Genomic DNA, 13,349 nt, shown 5'->3' with positions numbered 1-13,349 from the left:
TATTTATAGTGCAAATAAGGTACCATACAGTGAAACTTCCCAAGCTGCATTATCAGGGTGGTTTGGATATATAAGTTCAACCAGCCACTCTGAAATAAACATATTCAACGGCCGTTAAAATCTCGATACTGACTGATTTTATTGGATCATATCCTCCAGCTCTCTGGGATGTAAATTTCCGGCCATAACCTGTGCAGCAATAAACTTCGTTCAGCCACAAGAGTGTGCATGTGAGAGGATTGCAAATCTGCTCTGCCAAACCAGAATTAGCCGGTATCGCAGGAATGAAAGAGCGTGGAGATTTGAAATTGCAGAGAATGGAGACAAGGCGGTGCAGAGGACGAGCTGCCCGGGGAGCAGGAGGCCCCAGACCGGTGCCGCACTCTTATGGAAAATAAAGCCCCAGGGTGGTGAGCAGGGGCGAGGCTGAGCCGGCGCGGGCGCTGAGCGGAGCCGGGCGCAGGTGGACACCGGAGCCCGCAGCAGTCCCCGGGGTCCCGGGGCGCGGAGCAGCGCCGCGGGTTGGGCTGACAGCGGGACACGGTGCCGAGGCGCTCAGGGACGGCGGCGTTGGCGGAGCTCGACGCGGTGAGTACCTCGGGAGGAGCCGGGAGCCACCACACGGCAGCGGCACCGGAGCGGGAGGGGAACGCGGAGCGGCCGCGCCGCCTGCGGCAGAGGCGCGCAGGGCTGGGCTGGGCTGGGCTGGGCAGTCCCGGGCTGTCCCGGCTGTCCCGGCACGGGGCTCCCGGGGCCGGGGGCGGCGGCCCCTCGGAGGTGCGGCGGAGCAGGAGCGCGGCTGCCGCAGCGGGGTAACTCGCGGTCATCCTTTGTGCTCGGCGGGCGGTGCCGCGGCCGCGCCGCCTCCAGAACGCCGCCCCCGCCGCCCGGCCCCGCCGCAGCCCCCGCGGGCCGAGCCGCGCCCCCGCCCCGGCCCCGGGCTGCGGGACAGCCGCGGCTGAGCTCGCCCTGTGGCAGCCCCGCGGCCCGGGCGGTGGCGGACGTCCCCGCCCCAGCTCTGCTTCGCCCAGGGGAACCGAACCTACGCTGGGAAGTGCCGGGAAGGAGTCGCGTGTGAAGCTCCCAAATCTGTTCTCTTGGGGGAAAGAAGTACATCCCCTGCCTTCGGGCTGCTCCCGAAACAGGCTGTAAGCCTGTACAAAATAGAGGTGCACGCCTGATGCAAGATGCCCACGCCCTTGGGACCAAGGGGAGATAAGATAACGATTCACTACCTGAGCCATTTCTGCTGTGTGCGGGGACGGGGCACCACGCCTGGGTCACACCGGGCACAGCAGCACCGAGGGGTCTCCGGGGAGGCCGCCTGAGCAGGGCTTGGAAACATCCCTCAGGGAGGGGCAGCAGGGCAGCACCCCCGGCCTGGAAACCGAACTGCTGCAGACTTTATGCAAACTTGTCACCCTGGCAATTAGTTTAGCCTTTTAAGCATCTAATTTCCCTGATTTTGTGCTCCCTTCTGGGCATGCATTTTTATGCACTGGGGCTCTGACTGGCAGAGTGGCCGGTGTCCACATCTCCATAAAGCTGCTGACAGCTGAAGTGCTGGGCATGTTAGCAAGGTGAAGTCAGACTGCTGAAACATATGACAACCAAAATAAACCATGTTTTTAGCGATGTTTCCTCTGTATGCCTTCAGCAACCAAATAATTACATGTGGCATGATTCCTGGGAATATTACAAAGTAAACCTCATTACTAGTTATAATGCATATATGAGTTATTCATTGGAACTGTCTTTAAAGTACAATTTTATTCTATATTTTTTAACACTGAGGCAGTCAAATGCTGGAGGTAGTTGACCAAATATATGTAAATTATTCATCATATGGACTTTTTATAGCAAGAGCAGATGTTCTTCAGTGATCTAGTTGAACTACAAGTTAGAGAGCCATAGCTCCATTATGGTTCATAGAACTTGGGTGTTTTGCTGCTAACTTAGGTCTTATTGCAGCACCTGCATTTGTCCCTAAAATAGCTCATGAGTCAGGTTTTCAAAAAAGCTCAGCATCTTCACAGGCACTAATGCTTGGGCCATTTTTCTAAGAGCTCTGCATACTTTGTGTGCATTTAGTCTAAAAAGCTTTTCTGGGAAAAAAAAAATCTCATTCTTCTACAGGTGACCAAATAAGAATCTAGATTCCCCTGCCTTTAAATTAAATTCTTCCTGAGGGGCTGTATTCAAACACTGTTACTGTGAGTGGCTCTTCCCTGCCTCGCTTGTTGGGGAAACTGGCTGGCTTTATCAGCTGCTGTCATTTCACTACAGTTTCTCTAGGATTTCACAACTGCAAAGGGTTCATTTGGCTCCTCTGCCTTTCATGAGCCTGTTCTTGGCAGGGCTGTGTGGGAAGAAGGTGGAAGACAGGGATGTGCCTTTCTCCTGGGTGCAACAGGCCATGGGATGATCAGGCTGTCCTGGGGAAGAGATCCAGGCATCCAAACCTTGCTTTATCCAGAGACTGAGTTTGTGCAGTTATTGGAGATGACCTCCTCTGCTTTTGAGTGTATTCACTCTGAACTTGTCACCTTAGTGAAAAGTTAATAGTATGAAAGTAATAATAAGCAAGAATTCAGTTCAAATGGAAAATATATGCATTTTCTGAAGATTTGTGGGGGTTGATACAAGCATGACATTAACTTGCATCTACTCAATCTAAGCCAGTTCTGTCAGCAAGACTGCAAAGAGGAGTGTCATCACTTTGTAGCTCAATGTAAATTATTTTTCTTCAAATAATTTAAAATATGTAAAAGATGTGCCTATTTCCTGTCTGAAGAAGAAATTTTTTACCCAATATCAGGATTCAGGTGTGCACAAAACCAGTCAAAAGTATAAGAGAGAAAAGTGAGACTTTACATTTAATCTTGACTCTGAATCTTCAGTTACATAATTTTGTATTCCATTATCTAAGATGCACTGTAATATCCCTCATACATTTTCATTAATCTTATGCAGAGCATGTGCAACAGCTTGCCATTTTCCTTCATTCTGCCTCTTCTCATTATTTCCCATTAGCATGATTATTCAGTGTGTTTATCACCTTTTTGCACCTAGTCTCTCTCTGCCTTGTGAGTGGGCTGAATCCTCTGTAAGTAGTCCTGTAACCTACAGCAACAGAGCATCTGGCTCGCAGTACATTATTAGGAAAGGGTTGAGATGTCATCTTTAAGACCTATCTTTTGCAGAAGAAGGGTGAGGTGTAATTATGACTAAGGCTGTCCTCTTTAATTTAATTAATAATAGAATTTAATAATTGTGACCAGGCTGTCCTTTTATGGTCAAAAAACCAGTCTGTACCACTGCATGGCTCTGACTTGTTCCCGTGCTGCTCGTCCTCCCTCAAACACCCTGCAGGACCTCTAAGCACGATCCCCATTCTCTGTTTCCCAGTTTGGAAAGGAACAGCCTGGAAGGCATTTCAGTATCCATTTCCACTGGCAACTCATCAATTGACCCCAGCTTATCTGTCTGTGCAGCAAGTGTTAAATGTGCACGGTTCTTGTTCTTCCTCACTGTGTCACCAATACCTCCCATGGCCAAGTTAGGGCAAATGACAACTTAGTCACTATAGAACGTCCATCTGTGAAAGATTTGCTACCAGGAGTGCAACATATTTTAGCTGCAGCTGACTTATGAGGCAGATCAGTGTGCTCTCAGAACCGACACGCTCAAGCTGCCCTTAGTTACACCTGATTCCCCGCACTGCCAGGAAGGGGCAGGTGGCACTCGGGTACAAAGGGACCTCAGGCAGCAGCCAGGCTGGAGAGGCTGCGCATACCAACGGGTGTTCACTGCTGCTCTGATTCCAGCTGTGGCTTACTCTGCAATGCCCAGTGCCTTCTCTGTGTGCTTATCTAGCAACAAGAAAAAAAGTAAAATGGTTTGGAAAGGTAGTGACTTGAGAAGCAAAATGTACTCACATGTTTAAAGCCAAATTTTGAGTTGGTACAGAATCTGGGTTTGTCTGTTCACTGCCTGTTTGCAGCAGTGAGGAGCCAGCCCAGAGGCACACATTCTAGGAGCTCACAGGAGACATAAGAACCTTTTAAAATCAATTTTTGATATCTTTTTTCCCTTTCCACTGTTGTAAAGCTGCTGTTTCTTTTGTATTTCTCCGGAGAAGAAAAGAAGACAAAAAATTACCATCTCTGGTAATTTGTATCATTGCATTCCTAGTCTCCATGGAAACCTATGTGGTGCTCCACAGTTGGGTAAGATTTGAATCTGTTGCTGCAGAAATCAGATGGAAGGAAGACTGGATTATGCACCTTGACTGTTAATCAATTAAAAGAGGTTTTGAAATTATTTTCACCTTGTGTTGTAATCTTTACTTAGAGTAACAATAGAATAAATCAAAATAAATTAAGCTAGTGTGACCTGATCCTATGTACACCTATGCATGTAACTCTGCCACTCAGTTTGATTCTGATAGGCATTGACATTAATTTGGAAGAATTCTTTGTTTATAGTAGGATAATAAGGATTAATACTATGGAAACTGAACCCATAATAGCAAACTGTTGTCATATTGACTCTTTTAAAAAGAGAGGCAGTAACAATTGCCTTGTTTTAATTTATGTAAGAAAACATTTTGAAAATTAAGAATCTGAATTCCTTATTTTTTGCTGTCTTCATTCTTGTTCTTCCACTGCTAAGGAAGAAATACATCCCCAAACTGGTTTCCTCTGAAAAGATGTGGTAACTTCATCTACTTGCTGCTTCTTTACTCCAAGCTTTATGAACTGGAACACTAAGGCACATCATCTTACTGGGACAGCAGAAGGTGACACAGAGGAGTAATATACAGAGAGAGACCGATCTTTTTTGTGATCACAGTCAACCCATGAAGAGTGAGGGCTTTCAGCCACCTAAAAGTAAGTAAAATATATAGTAATGGAAATAGTGCAGCCTACTGTCAGCCTGTAAATACTCCTGCATAGAGAGCCACGATAACAAGTTACACAAAGAAATAAATTAATTGCACAATTTTCTAAGCATTTTACATTTGAACAATGAAGTCACGGTATTCACTACAACTGCACTAACTACAGTGGTGAAATACAATAGTGATTTGTGGTATTCACCATAAACAAACCACAAAATCTGATTATTTTGTATGCATTTTTAGGTATTTACTGCATTTGCTTCAGAATACTGTGGAGAAAATGTATGCAAGTCGAGAGGATATTGGATATGATTTTGGAGATGACTCCAAAGTTGGAAGTAAGCCAATTAAACCTAATCCAAACATCGATGGAGGATGGGCTTGGATGATTGTATTTTCCTCTTTCCTTGTGCACATACTCATCATGGGCTCCCAAATGGCCCTTGGAATACTCAACATGGAATGGCTTGAGGAGTTTAATCAAAGTCGTGGCTTAACAGCGTGGGTTAGCTCCCTCAGCATGGGCATCACACTTATTGTAGGTATGTGCCAGCAGCACGTATTTTAAAACTAGCTATATTTTTAGAATATGTTTGCCATTCATCCCTAAAGTATTTTCTTATGGTTGTCCCAAGCTGACCTTTTAAAGTCACCAGGAGAAATTTTACAACGTAGATGGAGAAAGGGAGTAACAGGGAAGATGACAGGGAAGACAGCCCAGCAGACTGCATGAGCAGGAAAGGAAGGCTGTGACTTCCAGGTCTGACTGGAATTAAGAAAACATGATCTGTGAAGCTTGGAGTCCTCCCCATGCTGCATCTGTGAGGAGAAAATGTTGAATTCACACAGTTTGTATTTCAGTTTGGCAGCTGAATGAAAATGTATTTTTTTAGTTGTAGCTGGATCAACCCAAAATAGTATCTAGAGAAAATGTTTGTGTATATATGTATATACACATGTATGACTCCCTAAATGAAGACTGAAAAAAGTTATGTTTATATCTGCCTAAATTATTCTACTGAAAACAAGATAAAATGCTTAACTTCTGGTTACTTGTGAAAAAGTCTTGCACTTATACAGCATCAGAATGGGGAACAAGAGTTTTAGCTGATTCCTCTCTTTAAACTGTCCCTTCTTCATGGGGCAAATTTGATTGTAGGCATTGCAGGTATTTGCTAAGTATTTAATCAGTTAGTTGTATTTCTCTTTCCATGATTTTAAGAAATAATATGAAAAATAAACTGACTTGCACGAGTTGCCTGATGTTTTAACATTTTATTTAAAACATTAAGAAACTTAAGGTGAAAAATTATTAGAGCATAAAGAATAAAGAAATAATTTATCATTTCTTTCATGTTTTTTAACAGGTCCTTTTATCGGTTTGTTCATCAGCATGTGTGGGTGCCGCACGACAGCCATAATTGGAGGGATCCTGAATGCCCTGGGCTGGATACTGAGTGCCTATGCCTCAAATGTGCACTACCTCTTCCTCACCTTTGGAGTGACAGCTGGTGAGAGCTGCACTAATGTTTGAAGGTTCTTTCAATTATTTCTGATTCCTTTGAAGCTTATTTGAGTGAGTAAATAGGGAAGGTAGACTGTAAAGTTATTCCAGCTCTGCTTTCACACTTTTACAGCCTGTTATCCTTTTAGAAAACTTATTTATTCAGTGGATTGGGCCCAGTGACTTCTGTTGTTGTTTAAATTTGCCATGTGAAGGTGGAACTTCTATCAGTTTCAGCCAAGTGAGTACATTAGAGGACATTTTTAATTAGGGGAGTTACTGTAACCCAAACTCTGACAAGTAAAATTTACAGATGAATTTCATATCTAGCTAACTCCTCTCCTTGCCACAGGAAAGAATAACAAATGTTTTCTCCAGAATTTCTATACATAAATTTTTATCTAGCTTTCTGGATGGAGAAATACTGAGCTTAGCAAAGATCACTCTGATGACTCTTTACACAACCTTACCGTAGACTTCAGTAACATTGTAAATTCCTGAACAAAGAACAATGATCATGGAGAGGATCCTGCCTTTTTTAGAATTTCTGTTTTCATATATATTGAATATAATCAAGCAGGCAGGAATCTACACAGTTCTTCTTCAGCTCCTGTGCTCTTTTCAGAAAGAGCACATGCAAAACAAAAAATGGCAGAGTTTAAGTAGAGAATTTAAAGAGGGATGAAAACCAGATTTTCTGGGGAAAAAAAATCAGAGACAAACTTTTATGTGAGATGGAGAACTGAGATGTTGCAGGAGTAATTCTGTCCAGAAAAACAGTGTAGAGATACCTGAGAGGTTCCTTCCGGCTCCATGAGACCTCTGCTCACTGTCCCTCCCTCACGATCTGCTCACTCACCCTCAGTCCTGCCGCTCACTCCCATCCCCTCACTCACCATGCCCAGTCGCGGCCCATCCAGAGAAGTCTCTCCATGTTCTCATGGCTGCTCCTGGAAAGCTGCTTTTCCCTTGCGGTGGCCACTTCTTGCTGCCATCACCTCTGGGCCTCCACACTGCGCCTGTGGGCCTGATCATGGCTGGTGCCTTCAGTCCATCCCTCCGATCCCAACCTCATCTCTCCATCCGCAGCCACCCTCAGCACATTGCCGAGGGCCCTTCCCTCAGGGCTCCGCTGCTCCTGGCAGCCGGCTCCCCTGGCAGCACCGGGGCTGGCTCCTCACGGCAGCAGCCCCAGGGGCAGCGGCTCTCCTGAGGGACAGAGGCCTCCCCGAGTCTGTGGTTGGGTGTGGAGAGGGACACTGATGCAAAACAAAAGCCCAAAAATAAAAGCCCAATTGTGTATTTGCCTTGGAAAGTAAGAAATACTTCTAAAAAGCAAAACGGGTCAGCTCAGACAGGGTCACCGCTGTGATGCTTTTTTTGGGGCTTTTTTGGAATCATGGCTTTCTCTGGCCTAGCTGCAGCTAGATCATGCTGTAGTTGCATGCAGCTACGTTAGCATCTCTTTAGGAAAACTTCTAAGTCACAAAACACTTCTGAATTACAATCACAGTGAGTTGGGAAGCATCTTCTGCATGCACCTGTTCCAATCCAAATCCCTCTATGAAGAATTTGCTGTGACAAAAAATGGTGAACTGTTACCTCTAATGATGTGTTTGTGCAATACATCGCTTCCTGCTTGAAGTATGTGCCATGAATACCCAGCCTGGTTTTTAACTACAGGGGAGGGGTTTTCAACAGAATTAGAGATCTGCCTTGTAAGACTGAGCAGCTACTGTGTGGCCCTCCCTGGACTGCCCATAGAGAACCAGCCTGGAAGCCACCTGAGGTCCCACCAGTGCACTAACCCGGTGTGCTGACTCCTGAAATACATGTCATGGTCACTGTGGCTCCAGTTACTGAACAAGGACAGGATCTCAGTGTGAATCTTCATTGCTGGGGAACTTGGGTGAAAGCAACAAGATGTGCTCACTAAGCAGTTCTGGTTACTGATACCATCAGATGTGGGTATTATAATTGCAGATATTTCAAAACAGGCTGTGTCTATGTTTGTCCCCATAGTAACTGTCACTGATTGGTTGTGGGACATTTGTAACTTTCAGTGTTGTCAGGCTGACCTGAGAGAAAGGTTTTATATTCCATGTGTTTAGTTTTTCTGGCAATAAATATCAGTGTTGCATTCTCTCTAGAATGAGTATTGCAGATTTTGGAAAACACTATGAAACAGAAATGAAAGCTAACATCAGAATTGAAAATCTATTATTGGTTTTACTACTATGCTTACACAAAAGTGAGGAATAAAATAGATTTTTTTTCACTGCTTTTTATGTTGTTGGCAAACAGTTCAGATTTATTTAATTTTTTTTATAGGTATTGGAAGTGGCATGGTTTATCTGCCTGCAGTGGTCATGGTAGGGCAATATTTTCAGAACAGAAGAGCACTTGCACAAGGGCTCAGTACCACGGGAACGGGGTTTGGAGCTTTCTTAATGACTGCCTTACTGAAGTACCTCTGCACTGAATTTGGGTGGAGGAATGCAATGTTCATCCAGGGGGCCATTTCCCTGAACCTCTGTGTCTGTGGGGCACTCATGAGACCACTCTCTCCCAAAGAGCTCCGTGAAAAATATGTGGTGGGAAATGATAGCGAAGAAAATCGGGCAAAAGCTCTGTCCCACTCTACAGAGACTATAAAATCTAATGGAGTCCTTGGTGAAGAACCAGAGAAAAAAGAAGAGGCAGCAAATGAAGAAGTGCTGGGCAGTGTGCAGCACATAGAAATCGGAGGTAAATCTGGAAGTGAAAGGAGCATGTATGGACTGCGCCTCTTTAAGACAGTGAGCCAGCTGACAGTCACAGTCAGGAAGGGCTTTGCACTCTGGTACTCCAGCTATTTTGGAGCTGCATCACTGTTTACCAATAGAGTATTTGTGGCCTTTATCATTTGGGCTTTGTTTGCCTATAGCAGCTTTGTCATTCCCTTTATTCACCTTCCAGAAATAGTCAAGCAGTACAAATTATCTAGGCAGGACAATGTATTTCCTTTGACATCCATTATAGCCATTGTTCATATTTTTGGTAAAGTGATCCTTGGAATCATCTCTGATCTGCCATGCATCAGCACATGGAATGTCTTCCTCATGGCTAACTTTACCCTGGTCACCTGCATTCTTACTTTGCCACTAATGCAGACATACATTGGCCTGGCTGTGGTTTGTGCTCTAATAGGATTTTCTAGTGGCTATTTTTCTCTAATGCCTGTTGTGACTGAAGATTTAGTTGGAACTAAACACCTTGCAAATGCCTATGGCATCATCATTTGTGCCAATGGAATATCTGCTTTGTTTGGACCACCCTTTGCAGGTAAAAAGTTCAAATTGCTAACCAACAGATGTTTGTGTAATGACTGTATGACTCTTTGTATTATTAAACATTCTTAAGCTATGAGCATGTGTAGTTAACAAAATCACAGCTGCTCCAGAGTGGACATAACATCCAGCTTTACATTGTGCAGATTTACAGCTCATAACTCTGCCATCCCCAGCAGAAGGGAGAAGTGTATGTATGCTATCCCTAGAGTTACTTAGGTTTAAACAGACATTCATTACACATTTCCTCATAGAAAGAGGAGGGGGAATACAGAAGAGATACAGCTACTGATGGTCAGTACTGTATCAGACTCCAGCTCTCTTTTACAGAGGTGCTGCTGAGAAGGAAAGCTGTGAGAAATTCTGGGAGCCATGGCCTCAGTCAGCCAGGGCAGCTCTAGGCTGAAGGGAAGGCAGCAGCAGCGTGAGCAGCCCAGGAAAGCGAGAGCCCCTTCTCGCTTTGAGTGAGCAACACGAGCGAGAAGAAAGCTCTCTCAGTGCCCCTTGAAAGCAGCAGTGTTTTACTGTGCCACGTTCCCTCAGCACCTCCCAGTCTGTGCTAAACCTGCCTCTGAATTTGGCCTTTGGTTAAGAAGCAAACTGGATGCAAGCAGCTGATGTAAAGAGAGCTTCTGATCTTGTGGGTACATTGCAATGCAGCCAGCGTGGAGTGAGGGAGTTTGGCTTAGTTGGGTTCTCAAACCTTCCTGAAGTAATGAATTAGTAACTCTAATGAAGAAGCAACTTTAATGTGTTTTTGCAAAGGAATTGAGGCTGGAATGAGAGTCATTGCAGTATTGAGATTGTATCTCTTGAACAGTCTTCTATTGGTATGTGAGGCTTGGGAACAGCTATGGGGAATGTGTTTGCTTGCACAAGGCATAGCATTTGAAATACCCAGTATTGGGCATTTTACAGAGGCTGTGATAGGGAGGAGGAAGTAATTGGTTTGGGATTACAAAATCTCGATTTTAAAATCAAACCTGTGATAACATATTTGAAAAATTTTGTTTTTCCATAAAATATCTGTGGATTTGACAGAAATGTCATGAAAGAAATGTGAAGTATTTTTTGAATTTTCTCATGAAATGTACCTTTTTGGCAAACTTTGTAACAAACATGTTCTGTCCTTATTTTCCAGGTTGGATCTATGACATCACACAAAAATACGATTTTTCTTTTTACATAGCTGGATTGCTATACATGGTGGGAATAATATTTTTACTTATACAACCTTGTATTCAAAAGAAACAGTCAAGAGAAAAATCTACAGAAGAAGCACAAGTATAGAACAAATTCCAGAACTTTTTTACAGAACTTTTTTTGTTTTGTGTTTCTCTTGTGTGGCAGTATGAAGATGTTTTTCTTATAGAACCAACCACATTTAGCTGCACTGCACTTAAGTGAAAAGCACATATACTCCATAAGGCTTATAAATTATTGGAAATGTGCTTTTAAAATTGGTTAAGATATTTTTTACTTTAGAACTACCAAATACAGTGATTAAAAGCACACTGCTAGTATGTCAATATTAGAACCATGCTAAGAATACTTACCCTTGCTTCTCTTTTAATATTTCACCATTAACCATTGGTGAAAATCCACTGACTGCAGTGCAGTTACTCTGATTTACACTAGTCCTGTGAGAGAATTTGGTCAGGACATGAATGATTTATAAAAGTCCTTTCTACTATGTATTCAATCTGATGAAAGATTAGTTACTGGATATTAGAAAATGATTGTATTTCTTGCCTGGCTATTCAAGTACTGTTGAAATGCTACTATAATAATTCCACTAATTCAGCTTACTAAAATTACTATTTCTGTGATGCAAATCTGAAGAAAAGTTCTCATATATTTCTGAAATTATTCAGTTGGACTCAATAGGTCCCTCCCAACCCAGTATATTCTGTGATTCTACTTCAGTGATTTTTAATTTTGTTTTTTCAAAGTATCAACTGCATTTGAAGTAGCTATCCTCAATACATAGGCTGCAGTTTAAACACTGTGACATTTAATGCACCTGAAGTAAAAAACCCATAAATGAAGAAACAGGAAACATGTGGAAAATGTTTCCAGAAACAGTTTGAGTTCTTTGGCCCCTTTACCTAATTAGAGTTATTGTAGAATTTAATAACATTGCCACTGACTCTTTCCATGGGAATGAACTCTACTACAGCACACTAAATTTTGTTATAATTTAATTTAATTGTTCACTAAATTTGTTACATATGAGCAGTCGTGTTGCTGCTTGTAATGTACCATGAACTGACTAAGATTCATCATGTTTGAGAAATTTATTCTCTAGAAAATGAGATACTGCAGAGCATGGAATAGCTAAAGAGCATTTAAAATATTAAAACAAATTTTCTCAACATTAAGGGTCTGGTAACCAGTGCAGAAGGCGATGTATGGTGGTTGAGGGTTTATTTTTTTCAGCTTTGAGAAGTGAGTCTGATGTTAATTTTCCTATCAAATAAGAACCACTGTAAGTTTTCATCCTCTTAGCTTTATGAAAGTTCTTTGCATGACGAATCTGGTTCTTAGTTTAATATTTCTACGTGCTGCTGGAATTCCTTAAAAAGCAATTGAAACTGTTCAATTATATTGAAGAACTATTGGGAAACAGCTCAGTACACAACAATAGCAATATCCTTATCTTCTTTATAGCTGCAAGGTTGGTTAACAAAAAGTTCTGAATGTGTATTGTTCTATATTGCAATTCACCAGCTTCTTAGTGTTGCACTTTACAGCTCTTGTCAGGGACATACTTTAAAGTATTCCTTAAAGATCACTGAAGTGAGCCAAGTTAAAAATAAAACCTTAAGAAACCCTGAATTATTTTAAGATTTACATCAGTACAATCATATAGGGTAGTTATGTATGGCCTTTAAAATTCACATAAGACAACTGAGGTGGCACTGAACTGCAACACATGGAGTGAACACACAGTCAGTAACTTCTGAAAATCAGCTTTTGTTATTGGAGAAAATGTGCACGTAAATTTTCACATCAGTTCTTTGTTACAGATTAAATATCTTCTTGGTGGGAATGCTGCTGATGGCTCATTTGATCTGAGCTTTTTTTGTTTCTGAAAGATATGTATCCTTCATACATAGATCTTCACTTTGTCTTTTGTCAAAAGCAATGGTATTTGCATAATACAGTAATGAAAAATATGTTGTTCACTTGTGGTATCTGCAATAGATCTTTTAGTAGAGGTTCTTATAGGGCCACATGTTGGGAATAAACTTACATTACCCAAAAATACACATTCTGTTCATTTATTAAGTTAGTATGGTATTTTAGTCACATAATGGAATTTGTATTTCTCATTATCCTAAAACAAAATAATCACAAAGACGAAAGAATATATGTGGAAGTGCTTCTTATACCTAAAGGTGAACAGTCACTGAATGTCTCCAGCACATTGGTATATAGTTCTAGAACAAAAAATGCTTAATATAAATCAACGAATATTTAAGTATTAAAGTACTGGTTTATAAAGAAACAGAATTATACAAGAACCCTGTATTCATAGTTTTTAATCAATTTATAAAATTCAAGTTTAGTACCTGACATGTTAAAAAATTGTAAACTCCTTACACTCTTC

General features: G+C 42.2%; 1 protein-coding gene across 9 annotated transcripts; it reads left to right on the top strand.

Annotated features, from left to right (window-relative positions):
- Positions 1-456: 456 nt before the first annotated feature.
- On the top strand, positions 457-13,006 carry SLC16A14 (solute carrier family 16 member 14). Of its 9 annotated transcripts, none has more exons than XM_064720760.1 (7): positions 460-588; positions 4,111-4,229; positions 4,752-4,892; positions 5,147-5,445; positions 6,271-6,414; positions 8,739-9,731; positions 10,878-13,006. In XM_064720760.1, the coding sequence occupies exons 4-7, from the start codon at positions 5,184-5,186 to the stop codon at positions 11,024-11,026; spliced, it is 1,548 nt and encodes a 515-aa protein (XP_064576830.1). In that variant the 5' UTR covers positions 460-588; positions 4,111-4,229; positions 4,752-4,892; positions 5,147-5,183; the 3' UTR covers positions 11,027-13,006. The 9 variants fall into 9 exon arrangements, with proteins under 9 accessions (XP_064576831.1, XP_064576832.1, XP_064576830.1 ...); XM_064720757.1 differs by having other exon boundaries at positions 4,679-4,892; XM_064720756.1 differs by having other exon boundaries at positions 4,675-4,892.
- Positions 13,007-13,349: the final 343 nt, after the last annotated feature.

This window comes from Zonotrichia leucophrys, chromosome 9 (genome assembly GCF_028769735.1).
Source record: "Zonotrichia leucophrys gambelii isolate GWCS_2022_RI chromosome 9, RI_Zleu_2.0, whole genome shotgun sequence".
In the NCBI taxonomy this organism is placed as follows: Eukaryota; Metazoa; Chordata; class Aves; order Passeriformes; family Passerellidae; genus Zonotrichia; species Zonotrichia leucophrys.
This window is presented reverse-complemented; position numbering and strand designations above follow the sequence as displayed.

Bases quoted from the DNA above. Each gene is read 5' to 3' on its own strand.
- SLC16A14 (XM_064720761.1), top strand. From the start codon at position 5,184: ATGTATGCAAGTCGAGAGGATATTGGATATGATTTTGGAGATGACTCC. The intron at 5,446-6,270 runs GTATGTGCCAGC...GTTTTTTAACAG, and splicing joins GGGCATCACACTTATTGTAG to GTCCTTTTATCGGTTTGTTC. The intron at 9,732-10,877 runs GTAAAAAGTTCA...CTTATTTTCCAG, and splicing joins GTTTGGACCACCCTTTGCAG to GTTGGATCTATGACATCACA.